Source organism: Larimichthys crocea, chromosome VI (genome assembly GCF_000972845.2).
Source record: "Larimichthys crocea isolate SSNF chromosome VI, L_crocea_2.0, whole genome shotgun sequence".
Classification (NCBI taxonomy): domain Eukaryota; kingdom Metazoa; phylum Chordata; class Actinopteri; family Sciaenidae; genus Larimichthys; species Larimichthys crocea.
This window is the reverse complement of record NC_040016.1, coordinates 19,074,663-19,093,902: the sequence shown is the minus strand read 5'-3', so window position 1 is coordinate 19,093,902 and position 19,240 is coordinate 19,074,663. Positions and strand designations below refer to the sequence as shown.

The following is a 19,240-nucleotide window of genomic DNA, read 5'->3' as shown; positions in this document are numbered from 1 at the left end:
ATATCATTGTCCTATCTTTTGGTGTTATGACCCCTTAAATGGAATTAAATGAAGCAATCTGTTTGCAGTGCCTTATCATGGGCTGCATTATGTGTAGTAGTTGTGAATCATTTTTCCTTTGCAGACCTGTATGAGGTTAAAAATCATCTAGTAATCAACAAGACAGTGAAGTCAGAAAAATAGATCTATCTTTATCTTGTGAGTCCCAACCACTGCTGAATATTACTGGAGAAGAAGAAGAAGAAGGAGGAGGAGGACACAGCGTGTGACAGTGTAATAAGTATTTTATTGCATTTTATAATGCCATTGTCAATAATTAGTACAGATTACATGCAACTAGACCTACTGTACAGATTTTTTATTGTCTGCATGAACAGACACAAGAAGATTCAGGTTACAAATACACAGATATATGTGTGTGTGTTTTATACAGCATGAAGGAAAAGGGCAGTGACTGGCATTACATGGCTACCCGGGGTGGAGGGTCAGAGGGCTGGGCTCCACTGTCTGTCTAAAGCCACCACCCAGTCCCTGTCCCCGCCTCTTCCTCGGGTCACACTTTCAAATAACAAGAAACAGAACAAAAAAACCAAAGGATAAAGAGAGGTAAACAGGTAAACTGAAACTAAGAAACAATTCAGAGAGTCACTGCTGAAAATGTACACACATTCCTAAGGTTTAACCAGAGGAGAGCTGAAGTGGTAGTTCCATCGGATTCTGGCTGTCTACTTGATAATACCATCAGGCAAAGCTCCACTTATTTGAGAGTCCCTTCCCCCTCACATGACACCTCAGAACTGTCCAATCACGCGTCAGGATTTGGGCTCCCTGTGTCCTTTCGAGTCAGTCACCAGCCAACAGGATGCAGGCCGGTCCAATAACACCATTACGTGGATGTACGAGAGATAACAGCTATCAGTAAAGGTGATCAGTGAAGTCGATGAAGAGTTTTGGAAGTAGCTTGGCTTTTGTTTGGTTAAGGTTGTGGCATTGGTTTGGTTACAGTTTGGTTACAGTTCAGGAGTTTGGACTAAGCAAATGTTTGCTTGCAATGCCTTTGGTAGTCAGAGGATGAGCCGCATCTCTGCAAGCCACTCCACATTTTGGTATTGAGACTACGCAAGAGGAGGAGTATCAAAAATGCAACAGTGTCAATCTTTGATCTGCCTCTGTGGGAGACTGGGAGATGAGGTTTGTTACTGGTCACCACCTGCCAGGTGTGTGGCTCAGTGACACCCCCATGGCACCTGCAGATGATTGACAGCTCTGTGGGTTGGAGTTCAGCACAGGAATGACAGGGGTCAGGGGTCAGAGGGAGGGGGTCACAGGGAGCTCGGACACATATTGGCACCTGAGAGGACCAACAGCAATACCTTTCTAGAGCTCCGCGTTTTTTTTTTTTTGTGTTTTTTTGTTTAAAGCAAGAGAGGGGGCTACATATTCTTACATTTTTTCCTCTTTCTCTTTTTCTTTTTCGGAGGTTTTGGTCCTGTCTTTGAGAAAAAGTCCTTCTGAGGTATCAATACATAATGAAGTAACTTTTTTTTAGTTTGTTTTCCATTTGTTTTGTTTTTTTCTTTCCTTAAAAATGCATAAATGCAGTACAGAGACAAAAAAGTATCAAAATAGACCTAGCTAAGATAAATATACAAACAGGTGTTACCTAAACCACTGATCTAACTTTTCTTTTAATTTTCATTTTTTTCTTTTTTTTGAGATAATACACTTAAAAAAATCAGCGTCCCAGACGTTTTTATGAAGAACTGAAAAAAAAAGAAGTGAAAAAACGAACGAAACGAAACTAATAAAAACCAAGATACCTGCAGCACTTAATATGATAAATACATATACTTCAGCATTAGCAGTACAGTATAGGAATCAGAGCTGAAAGCTTTACAATAGCTAAAACAGGTGCAGAAAAAAAAAGGAGGAAGAGAAGAAAAATAAACAAAGAAGAAGAGAAAAATCAAAAGGACAAAAATGAGAAAGAATGCCCTGGAGAGATAAAGTCAAGCATTAATATACAAGAATACATCATGTTATGCCAAGCTGGAGAAAGAACAGAAGTGTTACATGGCGACCTGTGAACAATCTACATCTTTATAAAACAGCTTTGTTTACAGGTGTACCTTAAAGCACAAGTCAGAGATCATCTATGTACTGTATGCAGCAGTTCCTCTTGGTTTGGATATTACTAGTAGTAGTAGTAGTAGTGATGAGTTTCTTTTTAAGTGTGTGTTAGTCCTCTCAGCGTCTCTGCGAGTGTTTTGGTGAAGCGGGTGCCGCTGTGTTTGTGGGTCTTTGGATATCTGGATGGTCAGAGCCTCCGTTGCACTAAACCATAGCCCTGCTTCTATGCTTCCTGTGTGTGTGTGTGTGTGTGTGTGTTTGTGTGTGTGGTGGCACTGATATATTCTGCCCATCGTTACGCCTGACAACCAGCTCCCTGCTTACACCAGATAGCCATTAACAGCCAGCTTCTCATTGGCTGCGATCATGAATATGCACACATACAGTCAAAAGCACACAGTCGAGAGCATTAACCGGGTGTTACGAATATGGTCAGTTTTTTTTTTACACAGCTGATAGAAAACTTTTCATATATAGTGAGCACTTCACAACACACTTTGAGACGTAGAGAGTGCTTTAGATGTGGTTTAAGGAGAGGTAGTCATTTTTAATTCCATGGAAAGTGAAAACGTCTCTATGTTTTTGGGCTTAAGCAGATGTGTTAGGGAGTCCAGATAGCCAAATATCTTCTTCTTTTCTTTTTTGTGTCAGTCATACAGTATGTGTAACAACAATTTTGGCATTCATTATTATCATCCAGGAAGAATGGAGCAAAAAAAATAAAAAATAAAATAAAATATTTAAGAGAGTTCAGTCTCGCATTGGCTATGTGTTGAACCGTTTTGAAAAGGAGGTAGTGTTATTTTTGGTTTTTTATCTCGTTTCAAGATGTCCTGTCTGCCACTTTGTACTTTGTTAGAAATCAGTCTCTAATGTGACAGGGAACAGTCCTGTTTGAACACAAAGTCATCAGAAAGGTTCTTTCATTAAATAAGAAAAATCGTCTGAAGTGCAAGAGAGTCTGAGGAAAAAGTATGAAAATATGAACCCGACTTTAAATTACATGATGTCCCTTGGTTGTTTTCCTCTTACATTGGTATATTAATATTTTTTTCTGTTGTTCCCTCTTTATTGTAATATATATGTTTTTGGAATAACTCCTCCCTGTCCAGAAATGTGACTTTTCTAACCACATTACAGTACACGTCCTCGTCCTGTAAACACCACATACAGATTGGTTCAGATGTCCATTAACGGCAGCACCAGAAAAAGTAAAGCCAGGTCGTTTTCGAGGGAGCAAAATCTTCTCGTTCTGTGTTTAACCTCAGTTTTCATTGGCATCTCAGGTTGTTAAGGGACACGCGTGTTCAAATGTCTCACTTAGAGCCTCGTTTTTTTTTCCCCAGGCCTGCTCATGTCGTAGTAAAGCCGGTCCTGGCATTGTGTTTGAAACACAGTTTTAGCCTGAGCATGGCAGAGACAGGGTTTCACCTCTAAGTGCTTTTCTCTTGTTTTTCAGAGGAACTGTGCGAGGTTGGTTAATATTTTTTTTTTTTGGCCTCATACCTAATGTGAGTCACTTGTAACCGCTTATCATGTAAAAAGCTTTGATGTCTCCAAATTCTAGTTTGCCTTACACACTTTGGTTTTTGGAATGGTCAGCACTGTAAATCATGTGTAACTTCCAACACAATAGTTATATGAATACAATAAGAACAAAAAAAATAAAAATCAAACTCCTGGTTTGTTGTCTTTTGGCCAATTCTTAAAGAAGAAGAAAGAAGAAGAAGAAGAAAAAAAAAGAAACTCAAAAAAGGGCAAAATAAACTACAGGGTTTTTGGTTTTCTACATATTTCTTTGGTTACCTGTAACAAAAATAAAATGGGAATAAGCAGATAATAGATTAAAATAAACGTTAAATTTGGTATGGCACTGTAGAGAAAAGTAATGCTTTGTTTTTTTTTCTATGCTCATGGAAAACAAACAAAAAAATAAATCTCACGTGCTATTCCTTTTAACACAAACTCACACAGTGAATTGCAGATAGCTTCTACACAGTAACTATTACAACCATAGAGCTTTGAATCCAAGCTGAGCAGAGTCGCCACATTTTGGTGTCCCACAGAAAAGAATTCCCCCTTTATTTGTTTATCAATTTGGACACAGTTCCAGGCAGAATCTTTGTGGGATGAGGTATTCTCTGACTGCAGTAATAATATATATATATTTTTTTAAAGCATTACTGATAGTTCTCAACTAAATACACAACCGAAAACAAGTGAATGAGAGAGAATTAAAAAAAAAAGAAAAATAAAAAAGGTTCAGCTGTTAAATAATCTGTCTGGATAATGGCAACTTTAAGTGCTATTTTCCAAATTTCTTGCCTGCTACACTTGGGGCAGAAAGGGGGAGAGAGGGGCAGGAGTGTGGGGGACAGGTATCACAAGTTGGGACAATACTGCGCTTTCTTCTTTTCTTTTTTTTGTTGTTGTTGTTTTGCCAATACTCATTTGGAATGGTGTGAACAGCCAGAGTAAAAATCAAACAAATCACAAATACAAAAACAAAACAAAAACAGCATCGAAACAGAACGCCACCGCGGAAATATTGATCCTCCAAAAAAAACAAAAAACAATGATAACATCAAATAAAAAAGAAAAAAGGAAATGACAAAAGCTACCACACGTTTTTTTTTCTCGTTATATTCCATAATTATCAACAGTTTTTTCTTTTCTTTTTTTTTTCTTTTTTTAGTCACAATATTTCTGTAGACGCTTCCTCCCTCGTTTCTCTCTGCTTCCCCTTCTCAAAGTGTTCCAACCTCGTCTTTCCGTCTAGCAGACGGAGAAGAGGAGGACAGCACCGAATGGTCCTATTCCTGCAGTCTTTTTGGGGTGTGGGGTGGGGAGGGATGGAGGCGGGGTAGGAAAATGTCGTCTTCTTTTTTTTTTGTCTCACTTAGAAGCAAAGAGTTTAAAAGGTGTCTGTCACTAAGTGTCTTGCTTGGGGCGAGGGATGGAGGGGAGGGCGGGGCAGAAGTTTGGACATGGACCAGGGCCACGCCGCCTGCCTCCGTGGGGGTGGTGGGGTCAGCCTCACCATGGGCTCACACAGGAGCCTGCTCTGCAAGAAGTGATGGAGCACTGTTGGAGGTAATCTTTGAAAAAGCGCTCTTCCTTCCTTCCCGTCTTGAAGGCCAACAGTTTCATTTCAATCAAATCAAAGAAAAATGAAAAAGCAGGTGATTGACTCAAAGAGGGGGGGGAAGAAAGAAGGAGAGGTATACTGCACAGCCCCTGGTGACTGCTCCAAATCTATATACACATAATCCGTGTGGGTCTCTCTCTCTTTCTTTCTGACACACACACACACACACACACACCTGTGTGTCCTCTAAACTGACGTGGAGATAAAAACGGTTAGCCCGAGACGACAGTGTGTATGCAGAGCGGTGAGGTGAGGGAGGACGGTGCGTGTCCAAACCTCTCGGAGTCTCTACACAGAGGCTGTTTCTTTTGACCAGGGAGGATGATGGAGACATGGTTTGACAAGTGAATGAGTGTGTGTGTGTGTGTAAGTGTGTGTGCGTGTGAGTGTGTATGCATTGAGTGGTGTTACACCTCTGGGCCACGTGTCGGAAAAGAAACACGTGGAGGTAAAGCAGTGCTCCATGGCCTTGTTTTTGCGTCTGAAAGTTAACGGAGTTCATCTTAACCCTGTTTGGAGTTTCTCAATGTCGTCCTTGGTTGCTTGCATTTTCTTAAAAACAAACAAAACAAAAAAAAACATTCTCTTTTTTTTCTCTCTTTTCATCTTAAGTGTACTGAAGCTATCTTTTCCTCTTCGCGCTGACGAGGGATTGATCTTTCTGTGTCTCGTCCCTCTGGTCCGTCTTGGTTCTTTGTCCTACTCCAGCTCCTCGGTGGGAAGATCCTCCTCGAGGTCGCGCTCGTCGCTCGGCAATGGCAGGCTGTGTGTGACACCGGCCAGGAGGGAAACTGGCCGACTGTCCTCCTCCAGCTCAGTGGGCTCCTCCTTCACATGCACCTGGTGGCTGGAGGACAGAGAGCAAGCGGCTGTTAGTCGAGTGAGGCGGTGAAGGTTTTATGGTAGATAACAGAATTTATTATGCCAAATATTTTTTGGGGGAAGATTCGAAGAGGTAGTTCACTAAACATTCACATAAATACAAAATAAAAAATGTTTTTTTCTCTTATCTCCACTGTTTCCCACTCTCACATTAGTGCAGTTAAAGTTGATACTTTAAACACAACGATGTCGTCATTCCGGTTGGTGATGGTGGATTTTCTGCACAACTGTGTTATTGTAATTCTTCTAAGATGAATTCTTGATTTGTGTAATATATTTTGCGGGACGGTCGGTAGCGTAGTGGGTTAAGCGTCCGCCCCGTGTGTGGAGGCTATAGTCCTCGCTGCAGCTGGCCCCGGTTCGAATCCCGCATCGGACGCCATTTACTGCGTGTCACTTCCCCTCTCTCTGCTTCCTGTCTATCTTCAGCTGTACTATCAGAATAAAGGCATAAAAAGGCCCAAACCAAAAAAAAAAAAAAAAAAAAAAAAAAAAAAAATATATATAATATTTTGCAAATTATAAACGCAAAACTAACATTCTAATTTTATTTTTATTTTGGGTAAAGATCCTAATCTGAAATCTTTTCTCATAAAAATTGCTTACATATAATAACAGAACATTAAGGTTTCCTTTTAATGTTTTCGGTAAAATTCTCCTAATATCACTATCACCATTATACCTCCATTAGGTGGACAACACTGACCCGCTCATAAAAATGTCATATTTGGTCGAATACACTGGCCTATGTGTGGACAGTAAATGTTAAAATCCTCAGTGAATTAACATGACAGCAGTTTTCATCTCCATGTTTCTGTGTATCTACATGTGTGTGTGCATACAGTATGTTGCACATGCATACCTGTACTGCTGAGGGCTGAGCGTGGGGCTGCAGCTCCCGTTGCTGTTGACCTGCTCCACGGTGGAGCTGACATCATCGTGGCCCACATGCAGCATGTTGAGGCTGGCTGCAGACGGAGGGCTCAGCAGGGAAGGGCTGTTCAGCAGGGACAGACTGCTCTCTGCCAGAGCCGCCTACACACACACACACACACACACACACACACAGAGTTGTCACTTTAAGTAGGAACTGATTTACATTAAAGTCCTTTTTTCTTCTCAAAGTTAGACGTATAAAATAAAAAAAACTCAATGATAACAGCAAAGGAGTTGTGTGACGTCATGAAACGCTGCCTGGAAATGATCCATCCACCATATATAACGTTTATATAATTGATACATAACAATATGTGAAACACAATATAATAAATGTGAGTTTTTCTTTATGCACCGTTAAGAGCTCTTCCATATGGAGCCACTAACTTGCTAGTGAACTTGACAAACCACTAGGGGGCACTTATATACAATACTTTCCCCATCGTGGCTTGTGCTTGTACATTAAAATCCCTGTCCCTAAGTGTGTGTGTGTGTTAAGTGAACCGCAAACTCAACTTAAACACACACACTCGTAAACACTGTGAAACATCAATGTCTGGCAGATGAGAAAACGACTGAATCAACGTGTGGGGGGGGCAGCTTCTGTCACTGGTCCAAACCGTTCACATCCAGTTGTTTGCAGATGAGACAGGTTGGACACTGAGTGAAAGTCTCACCCCGCCTCCCCTCTCACACAAGGAGAAAAAAAAAGACAAAAGGATGGGAATTCTCACCGGCTCAGACATGGATTTTCTGGGACAGGCGATAATTTTATGCCGTAACCTTAATTGACGACTACTTGACGCTATAAATCATCTCAGTCACAAAACTGCAAAGTGTGAGAGTGTGTGTGCACGCGAGTTCGGTCTGAGTGGGTGTGTGTGTGTGGGAGAATGGTTTCTAGTGTGCGTTTGTGCGTAGAGGTGCATGTGTAAGAAAGTGAGGTGGGAGGTGAGAGTGTGTGTTGGTGTGGGAGGAGGAGGGAGGCGGTGTGAACGTCGTTAGGGAATCTGCTAATTATAAGAGGGAATTGATATTAGTGCCCTTGATTGCGATTGGTTGCTGTGTGTGTGTGAGAGAGAGAGGGAGATGGAGAGAGATCAGGGGGGAGGAGAGGGCATTCCTTACCTGGTAGCTGGCATTTAGGGATCCAAAGCCCAGGCCTGAAATCATGTTTTTCACCAGAGTGGGACTTCTACACACACACATGGAGAGAGAGAGAGAGAGAGGGAGGCAAAGGGGGAGAGGGGTGAGAATCACAGATTGAACACACATGTGAAAAGATGTCACCTCGGCCAAAGCAGTTTGACAAATCTCACAAATATGTTTGTCACGAGTAGAAACACACACAGACTGTAAACAGATGCTAAAACACAGACACATTTGAAAGTGTCTAATATCTGGCGTGCAGGTGTGTGTGTGTGTGTGTGCGTGTGTGTGTGTGTAATTATCCCTGCTTTCTCTGGCGGTTGGAGAGAACATCTGTTTACATACGCTAACAAGGTTTTTTCCTCTCCTGCATCTCACACAGCTGCTTACTAATGGTGTCGACAAACAGGGAAAAACACACATGTACAGTACAGTACGTACACGATAAGCCCCGGCGGCCCCCCCCCACCCCTTTTCTTTTTTTTTCCTTCTTCTTCATTTGATTGCTGAGTTGGCCTCTTGGTAATAATAGAGAGTCCATTTAAGCAATCATGGTGCCAGCACCCATAAGCTCACACTCACGTCAACCTCAACTGTGCACCAAGAAAACAAATGTGTGTGTGTGTGTGTGTGTGTGTGTGCACTTACCCGGTCATCTTTGGTGGTCTCCTCTTTTGGTATTCAACTTCATCCACAGTCCACACGGCCCCCTTCACGTTCTCAACACGAACAAAACACTTGTGCAGACTCAGGTTGTGGCGAACAGCATTCTGGGAGAACAGAGAGAGAAGAGGGAGAGTTTTACTCACGGCCGGAGCTCGGTTATCAAGCATGTTTATGTTTATTTTGTTGTTTAATTCAGTTTAGTATTTAATTTGATTTCTTTTACTTTCTAGTTTTATTTTATTCTGCAGAAAACTTTGCTTAATTCTGCCTTTAAACTTGCTTTCTTCTTGGTTTTCATCCAAAGGGGCCGAACAGTTTGGCTCGTAATGGAGAAAAATATGCATTCTCACTTTTATCTGTGAAGTGACTCATAGTTTACCCACTAATATTCCCTGATGTCGCCCGTTCATTTCAGGATTTTTCCTGGCTTAAATTGTCTGAGCCTACACATCTAAAATTTAATGATATACCAGGACTTGCATAAAGCGGCAAACGTTTCCTGAAAGAGTAACTCAACACCAGCTGAAATCATTATTTTTTTTGTTCCTTTTACTTGAAGTTCTTCCCTAGCTGGAGGTAAGAACACTCATTCAGGGTGTGTTCAGTACAAACAATGCTTTCCAGCTCGGTGTTAAGTTACCTTTCAAGTAGTGTGACCCGAGGATAATAGTGCTATTTTTACCCATCGCGTTTTATACACACACATGACTGTAGCTCCATGTGCAGCGCTCATACAACGCCGCGGTACTCTAGTAGCGTTGTTTTATCTCCCAATTTTTCTAATCAGTCATCATCAGCACACACACACACACACACATCCACAGGCACTCAGACAGGCAAGCAGGCAGGCAGGCACACCGCTATCTTCGTCTCACCCCCCCAGGGACAGGCCTCCCTTTTCATCTGCTATTTGTAGTTTGTTCATGCCCAATTTCATTACCAATTTTAATTCGTCTATAATTAAATCCTGCATATTCTCTCTGACACGCTGTTCTAAGCCGAGAGGGAGGGACAGGCCAGGCATGCATCACTCCTCGCCGTAATTACACACACGCAGATACACACACACACACACACAAATGTACGCACACACATACACAAACACACACACACACGTAATTACACAAGCCATAATCAGCGGAGGAACCCTTTCTCCCCCGCATCTCCTCAACCCCCGAGCCGTGATGCTAAGTTTTGTAAATGAGTCTGACCCCAATCTGCGCCCGCCACCCTGACAGTGCAAACACACACACACACACACTAACACACACAGACACACACACACACCAGACACCAGTGCTATTGCAGTGCTATTTGCATTCGTCTCCGTGATGAAAGCCTAATTCTCCCAGTTAAAACATTAGCAGTCATTTACAGTGGGTCACAGCACATGTGCCACTCATCTCCACTCCCTCCGGCTGAGGGGGGGGGGGGACGACTGGAGGCAGAATTTGGGGAAGAAGGATTGAATTGTGTCTCACAAAAAAAAAAAAAAAAAAAAAAAGAAAGAAAAGGAAATACATTTATTTCAGAGACACAGGTGCTACTGGACATGTGAATGTCTTTGTGCTTTGTGATCAGTCCAGTTGTGTTTCAGCTGCTGGCTGGTGCATGCTGGGACAGAACATATGACTCAAGTTAAACTATATATGTATTACATATTATATTATATACTATTACATATCATACTGTCGATAAACCACATTTTGCTGCTGTAGTAGGTTGAGGTGAAGCTAATTTGAACTATTCGATGTCCTATTGTGTAGGTTAATCTATAACAACATCATATTTTATAAGATCAGTGTGTGTTTTGTACCTAAAATCTTAAATCTGCAAAGTAAAAGTACAATATTTTCCTGTGTTGTTGTAGTAGTAGTAGTAGTAGTAGTAACAGTACTAGCTCAATCTTTTTTACTTAAGATACATGACAGTAACGTCACAGTATTGGTCAAAAATAAATATTTGTAGAGTTTGGATTGCATTTTTTAATATTTATAACAGGACTCGATGACGTGCTGTTTTGCTGTCACGTTAAACAAAAATAAAAACCTTTTCTTTTAGGCCTCCCAGCTCATCATGCGACACCTTGAAACAACTCTAATTTCCCCTCCTCCCTCAATCATCCCTCTCTCTCTCCCTCTCTCGTCGCTTCCACATCCTCTGTCCCTTCGTTTTCTATGATCAATGACTTCCACTCCCTGACACCGCTGCTGTCCTCATGAAATATAACGGCTTATTAAAGGACATACATCTCTACGGCCCTATTTGACTCTCTGAGCTGCTATATAAATACATAAGGCCATGCCGAGCTATATTTAAAGGTCTGCGAGGCCAACGGCGCAGGAAGCAGACACCAGACATTAATAGTTAAAATTCATAAAAGTCAGATGAGGAGGTAAAGATATTCCTAGCTGCCCCGTCTCTTAACCTTCTCCACACCCCTCCCTCTATCCCTCCATCATCACCCCCACCCCTCCGCCCCCCCATCTTGGTTTTAGGGCTATTAGAGGAAGGCTGGGGTGTCTCCTAACCCCTCCTCCTCCTCCTCCTCCTCCTCCTCCTCCTGTCTCTGTCACTCCTTTGCTCATTCTCTCACTTTCCCTCTCTCTGGAGGAACTGACACTCAAATTAGTGTGAGCTTTCTGTAGAAATGGGTCAGCACCTACAATAGTGGGATCAGGCCAGGTGTGTGTGTGTGTGTGTGAGAGAGAGAGAGAGAGAGAGAGAGAGAGAGAAAATTCAGTGTGTGTGATCATGAGCAGTTTGTGTGTGTGTGCATCTCTGTAATGAGGCTATAGAACGGCTGGATGTGGCTCGGCCAGGCTAAGTGGGGCCGGCTCTCTATGTGCCATGCTGGAGGTGAGAGACTTGTTTGGGTCTGAGAGGGAGAAGGAGACACAGAGAGCAGTAGGAAAGTGTCTCATGAAGGACACAAACAGCCAATGTGTGTGTATGTTTATGATTCTGGGTATGAATGTTAAATTTCAGGCCTTCAAAGTGGATCCAAATGTTCTAAATAATACTGAAAAAATCTTGTTTCTCTCATTGTGGTCTAACAAAAGTCAGCAAGCATCTGCTCGGGTTAGGGGCTTCATCAGCGGGCAAAGACCACAACAACACTGCAGTCAATTAGATCTGCTTTTACCCAGTCGGAGTTGTATACCACATTTTAGTTCAGTCAAAATATTGTTGCTCTGACAGAATGGGCTTTTAACCAGTCAGAACCGCAGTCAACACTTTCATTTTCTAAATATGCCGCTGCTCATTTTCCACCAACATCTAAACAACTCCAGACTAGTTCGCGAATCGCTCCGGTCTCCATGCTCCATTAGTTGATTCTCAGTAAAGTTTTGCAGGATATTTACATTAAACTGGTTCTCAAGGTAAATATGCAAAAGAAATTCACATTTAGTTTCACCTCTCTTTATAGGTTGCATCGTTTCTAATCAAATCCAACCCATACAATGTCCAGAGAAGGACAACGAACAAGAGAGAGGGTGCATATCAGAAGCGTCTTTACCTTCCATGTGGCTGTGTTTCTCCTGAAATAGGCAAACTTTCGTGTAAACCAGTTGTAGATCTCGTTTAGAGTCAACTGTCTGTCTGGGGACTCCAGAATGGCCTGAGGACGGAGAAGGGAAGGGAAGGAGAAAATGACGAAGATTTAGACAACGACAACACGGATGAAGAGAAGTGACGAGTGAAGCGGACCACTTGAGAGAGACTTACATGACGTATAAGAGAGGCGTAGGTAAAGGGAGGCCTGACATCAGCGTTCTTGTAGAACTCACAGTTCTGAGCCAGCTCTGGGAAAAAAAAAGACAATTTCAAATTAGCTGACGTAAACTTTAATATGTGCGAATTTTGAGCGTGGAATGAATTTCAAATTTAAATGATGACACAGAAGTGGCATTTTTAAAGTAAATAAATCAGAAAAATAGTCGAGAAAAACGAATATCTTCATAGTATTCAGCTGGACACGTGATATTATTCTGTTTACCAAATATAAAGGTATATAGAATATCTCATATTTGTACATTGCTGGATGATATATACCTCTAATATGTCTCTAAATGTGGCTACAGTCATTTTATAAGGAAGCCAAAGGGATAAGAAAAGTGAGTGAAAGTGATTTGTGTATCGAGTCTTGAATTATTACTTATTTCAAACCGGTGGAGAAAAAAAAAAGCACATCTCAACACCATGCAGTTTATGTAAAACCTAAAGTAGTCATTAACACTTGATGAAACAATATATAAAATCGGAGCCCATTATAAATCTATAATTAAATAGCATTAATAATGACATAAAAAAGGCAGGTAGTGAGTCAGTGTATGTTAAAGTCTACCTGAGGCGATGGGGGTGCAGTACTTGTCGGAGTTGCGCCTACGTATGGGCCCAACGCCGTGCGAGTGGGAGTGGGAGTGTGTGTGCAGACTGGAGGAGCTGATGACCGAGGGTCCCTGGCGCAGAGGGGTGATGGGGGTGGCAGCTGAGGTGGGGGGGTGAGGAAGACCCTCTGGGTAGGCGTCGCTGTCCCGCTTTAACAGAGAGCCGCTGGAAGCCAGGTTCAGCTGGAGAGAGACACGCAGAAATTATTATTTGAGCTTCTGTGTCCGTTAAGGAGGTTTTAGAGTTATTCTACCTGTTTAATCAGCTGGGAAAGTTTCACTTTTAATAATAAATAAAAATCATGGTGGATAAGGTGCTTCTTCATTATAAATATATAAAAAATGAACAATTTCTGCACTGAGGTTGGAGAATCGTTTTATTGCCGGGACATAAAATGGATTTTCTTGATGACTAATGCTTCCCCTCGTGTTTACTTTAAAGCTTCACCATCTGCTGAGTGCTGCCGCTGTTTACAGAGATACACAAGGTAGGATCAGAGTCAGGTGACATAAAAGCATGAATGCTTTTATGTCACGCAAGAAAACAAACCTCAGCTGTTCTAGCCGTGTAAGAATATTAATGTAGTTTATAGCTTCTACTACTACTGCAGCTGTACTTTTCACATTAACTAAAAAATAAAGGCTCCAACACTACCTATGAATCTGTGCCTCTATCATTTACCAAATGCAACCTGCATTCTCGCTCAGAACCACACACACACACACACACACACACACACTGAACATGAACATATATTTACACACACAGCGCTGGCTGCAATTAACCCCGCGCTTACAAATACCAAACCACACGACAGCACGTTTGTAAGAAGGGAACACACACATGTACTCTGCGGTGGCGAAGTCTTCACGGACCAATACGGCCCAATTAGGCAGAGCCTTGCACACAGATGCACACACACACACACACACACACAGAACCAGTACTCCCAGTCTCTCTGGGACCACCATTGTTGGGCTCTTAGTTTAAGACTAATTAAAACCACTGTATCTGTTTGTGTGTGTGTGTGTGTGTTGCAAAATGTGTGAATCGTCTTCCTTTTTACTCTGCCCCGTTCTCTCTGTACCATTTAAGCTTGACTTGAGGGGGGCGGGGCTGTTTAACAGGTACTTCATTAACGCTGAAACCATGCCACATCACCACGGCAACAGTCGAACCCCGTTAATTGAGGCCAAGCTTTGTTTCCATTCCCGTCGCCCCTCCCCTGCCCCCTCCTCCTCCAATCCCTGACCCCGAGGCTCGTCTCCAGCGGTGACAGAACACGCCTCTTCCTGATTTCCCATTAGATGTTAATAGCAGCTGATCCCCCTGCGATCAACACATCACCCAGACACACACACAAGAACACACAAACACACACACACACACACACACGTTCGGCTGCACCCATTTATATCCCCTCAAATTAAGACACTCTAGCTCTAATTGACAATTAATTTCAACATCTTCATATTTTAATAAGACTCCTCGTCAATCTGAATAATGAAATATTCATTAGATACCTAATAACAACCTCACCAAGCAGTGTGGACACACACACACAGACACAGACGCACACATCAAATTTCTATCCTTTTTGTTGGAAATATTGCGAGAGACTGTTCTCTCTCTCTCAGACGGGCGGGGAGAAAACGCAATATTCAAACGCCGAATCAAACACGAAACTGAAGTTTAATTCTGGCACAGTGCGACTGGCTGGAATTTACCACTTCCCCGTGGAAGGACAACACTATCAAAGCAAAGTTCTGTCATGCACCGCGTCACGAGAGGTTTAATAAAGAGCGAGCGAAAGGGAAACAAGATAGAAAGACCAAAAGGAGTGTGGAGAAGAACAAGGCAGACAGAAAGTAAAAAAAAATAAAAAAAATAACAACACATTAACCCACGCTGGTCAACAGGGGGCGTAGATACCAAGCTAGACAGCAAGAGAGGAACGTTTAGGGATACAGAAACTGTAGAATCATGAGAAGGATTTGTAGGTGAATAAGTAAGAGTAAAGATTTTGGTGTGTGTACTTACAGGTTGGTTAAAAGGCTTTGGCTCTGAGGGGCGCATGTGCAGGTGAGCCATCATGGCCTGGAGTCGCTCGCTCTCTTTTGCCAGCTGTGAAACACACAAGGATGGAGAGGACCATGAAAAAACAACTTTGTCTCATTCTGTAAGCCCTTTAGATTGATATAATGTGGTATTGACACAGAATTACAATTACAATTACACCTCAGGCAGAGAGACTGAATAGTCAGAGTCAGCCGCCTCGGCACCCGCAGCTCTCTCACACACACTTACACTAGCCCGCAGACACACTCGTCCCCGTTTGACATTGTTAACTGCCGTTTAATGGGCGGCGTGGAAAACGCTGCATCCTGCATGCGTGTTTGTGCGTGAGAGAGCGAAGCGGAGGGGGGGTGTGTGTGTGTAGCCTCCAGAAACATCGGATCTACACTTAGACTGATGGCACCATTAACATATTCACACACTCCAGCGATGTACAAATATGAGATATTTAAACACAGTGCCTGTGTGTGTGTGTGTGTGTGTGTGTGTTGTTGGGAGTGGTGAGCCGCCTGTGGACCACTGAGGGATGAAGTGACATGTCAGGGAGAGAGAGAGGGAGAGAGAGAGAGAGAGAGACGGCCGTCCTGATGTGATGTGACACCAGCTGCCTCTCTGTCACTTTGTGTTCTCTGGCGGTGGCTTCAGGGGCTCAACTAAACGCTGTTTACCACCACCACCACCACCACCAAACACAATGTTACCCCCCCCCCAATACACATGCAGTGATGTGAAAAGGGTTTTCAGAAAACTATGACAAGGTGCCTGTGTTGAAGAGGCAGCCTTTGTGTTTGTTTTTTGTTTTTTTTTGGTGGGGGGCAACTTTCCTTATGTAGCAGCTCACTTCTTTCCCAGTGTGTTTTGCTTTTGATGGAGGATTGAGATGTTTCAAGAGCATTGTGTGCACGAACCACTTTAAGAAACAAGAGAGGCAGCCTGGTCCTCTGCTTTTCTAGCTCATGTCTCTCTCCCTCCCTCTCCTCTCTCTCTCTCTCAGCACTCGCTCTCTCTTGCTGGTGACCAGAGCAGCTTTATAATTGGAGCAGCGATGGCAGCTTCCCTGCCGACTGCTCCTTTTAAATTACAAGCTCCACTGCTCTCCATAAACTCTGCCCTGCCTCAGACAAGTTACTGCCATTGACTGGCTGAAACAGTCTCCGTGACTTTGTGTTTGCGATCCGATTTTTAAAATTAAAGTGCGCGTACAGTACGCGCCCGTGACTCACCTGTATCTCCAGCTGCTGAACCACCTGCATCTGGACTCGGCACTGAGCGGTGCTGCGGTCATCTAGGGCGTGCTCGTTGTTCAAGTGCCTAAAAGGTGACGGGGGGGAAGGGAGGAGAGGAAAAAAAGCAAGAGGGGTCCGTGTTCAATCATTCTTTGGGAAATAAGTTCACAAAAAGCATCACAATTTGGTGATGATTTTTAACACTGAGTCAACAGGACCGCTGTCAAACCAATTCACAGATCCTGAATAATGAAGTAACAAAACCCGACTTTTTCGCTTTTATTTCAACTGAGTTATGAGCTGTTTCAGCACCATGAAAATAAATCACAATCTTGGAAGTTTATTTTGTCTAGTGGAGGACGCAGCAGCTGTGTTTTGTGTGTGTATACTTCATTGGTGCTTAGCGAGCCATGATCCAAGACAACCACCTGAATATGAGCTCATCTGTTATCACACAAAGCCTTATCTAAAGACTTTCTGTTAGCTAAACTCCACGTATTAACGTGTGTGTGTGTGTGCGTGTGTGTGCGTGCATGCATGGATGTGTGTGTACACGTGAATGGTGGCGCTGTTTGTTTCCTCCACTGTGGGAGGACCCGGGACCTTCTGATCTTTCCCAGCCCACCCCTCCCTAGTCTCCCTTCCTCCATCCCTTTCTCTCTACTCTGTCATCGCCAAGGTTATTCACAGGTTGCCACTGTCTGCCTGGTGTGTGTGTGTGTGTTGTGTATGTGTGTGTGTGTGTGTGTGTGTGCTCATGCATGCGTGTGAGTTTGTGCATCAGTAAATCAGAGAGAGAATTTAGCAATATCCTGCGGTGTTAAATTATAATCTGTGTAATCTTCATAAAGCCACTTTCTCTGACTTGTTTATTATGAAAATGTATGCTACACAAGGAGGTGCGTGCGTGTGTGTGTGTGTGTGTGCGTGTGTGTGTGTGTCTTTAAGAACGCATAAAGTTAGGCAATATCAGGCAAAGACTAGAAATGAAACAAAAACAATGATGTCATGGCATGGCTAATCCAGGCAGATAGACGGCTCAACACAAGTGCACGATAATAATAACAAAAAAACATGATCTCACCCCTCTCTCTCTCTCCTTCACTCTCTATTAAGCTCTCTCTCTCTCTCTCTCCCTCTTCCTCACTCCTGTCCACTTTCCCCTTCCCACTCGTCTTCCCCCGCAACTCCCCAAATGCCTATGATTCACACTCATTCCAACCAAATCTGCCCCCCCTTCCCAAAAAAAAAAAAAAAAAAAACCCTCCCCTCTCTCTATAGCTGGGCCATAAACAGTAGCAGGGTTTTTTTTTTTTTTTCTCTTTCTCCTCGATGTGTCCCGACAATGAGGCTCTGTTTACTCCTCTGAGTGCTGGCAGACAAGGCTTTAACCCACATTACACCCAGCTCCACCGACCACAGCCAGAGTATTATACCAGAGGACTAGGAGAGGGAGGGGAGGTGGGCAGAGAGAGGAGGAGGAGAAGAGAGGAGAAGAAAGGCTTGAAATAGTGGAGTGTCTCCCTCCTCTGTTCTTCTGCTCTACCCTTTTCCCTCCTGGGGCGATGACTAAGGCTGGCTGGAAGGGAGCGCACTGTCGGACTGACGGCATTATCTGTCACTGCCTGGATTTTTTTTCCATCTCTCTCTCTCTCTCTAACACACACACACACATGCACGCACACACACACACACACAGTCTTTCACTCTATCTCTCTTTCTCCTACCATCTGCCCTGGGGCTACGTGAAATGAGACACCAAACAACAGCTTTCCTCTCCAAACTTTCCCAGCCTGCCTGCACGCTTTGATCTGACTGTCCGATGCCATCACAATCACCACGCACACTTCTGTGATTATACATATATGTGTGTGTGTGTGTGTGTGTGTGCGTATTTCATCACCCCGGCTTATTAATATCTTCGCTGTTCAAATAGCTAAAGTTCCACATAAGATAATGAGAGTGTGAGTTTGTTTAGGGCTTCATTAGGAGGCATTCGTTAGCAGCCACGGTGCCATGGGGAAGTCCTCTTGTACTGTCTCTGACAGGAGGAGGAGGAGGTAGCAGAATGTCAAGGCCAGCCACTGCATCAGCACACCCCAGTGACTCCAAAACTGGCAAATCACATAACGGACGCAGAGTGGGAGTGAGAAAGAAGTTATTTGATGCCTCCGTGTGAAAAGGAGAAGATGTGCGAGTGGACGATCTGATTATTTTCTATTTAAGCAAAGACACAAATCTGTGTGACCCTTCAGGGCAGAAGCACACAAACACACATGAGCTGACTTAGACTGACCACGTATATTAAACGCACACACACACACAGCCAATGAAAAAGTGTGCATGGAATGACAGAGGAAGAGGACGCCGTTTTAGAAAGCCCTCACACACACGTCGAGTGTATGTGTGTGTGTGTGTGTACGCGAGCGCCTCGCGGCGAACGTGATGTAACAAGGCTGCAACAGATGAATCAGTGAGGTAATGCATAAACGCCACGCTCCGAACGTTCTAGCACAAACTGTAGCTTCTCTCTGCCTCATCCTTTGTCCCCCTTCTGCTGATCTAAATCGGAGGAGGAGTCTGTTTAAGTAAAAACCGGAGGACGTTTTTAATGTGGTCTTCAATTTGGTTTGTG

General features: G+C 43.3%; 1 protein-coding gene across 6 annotated transcripts in view; it reads right to left on the bottom strand.

Annotated features, from left to right (window-relative positions):
* Window positions 1-266: 266 nt before the first annotated feature.
* The window catches only part of foxp4 (forkhead box P4), a 191,372-nt gene continuing 172,398 nt past the window's right edge, over window positions 267-19,240 (bottom strand). For 5 of the 6 annotated variants that reach the window (XM_027279839.1, XM_027279841.1, XM_027279843.1 and 2 more), the window contains 9 exons: window positions 16,603-16,690; window positions 15,344-15,427; window positions 13,260-13,485; window positions 12,641-12,717; window positions 12,432-12,533; window positions 8,894-9,015; window positions 8,225-8,291; window positions 7,023-7,195; window positions 5,978-6,125 (listed from right to left, as the gene is read on the bottom strand). In XM_027279839.1, coding sequence (XP_027135640.1) covers window positions 5,978-6,125; window positions 7,023-7,195; window positions 8,225-8,291; window positions 8,894-9,015; window positions 12,432-12,533; window positions 12,641-12,717; window positions 13,260-13,485; window positions 15,344-15,427; window positions 16,603-16,690 — 1,087 coding nt within the window. Of the gene's footprint in view, window positions 6,126-7,022; window positions 7,196-8,224; window positions 8,292-8,893; window positions 9,016-12,431; window positions 12,534-12,640; window positions 12,718-13,259; window positions 13,486-15,343; window positions 15,428-16,602; window positions 16,691-19,240 lie in introns of all 6 variants that reach the window. The other variant, XM_027279838.1, reaches the window with a different exon arrangement.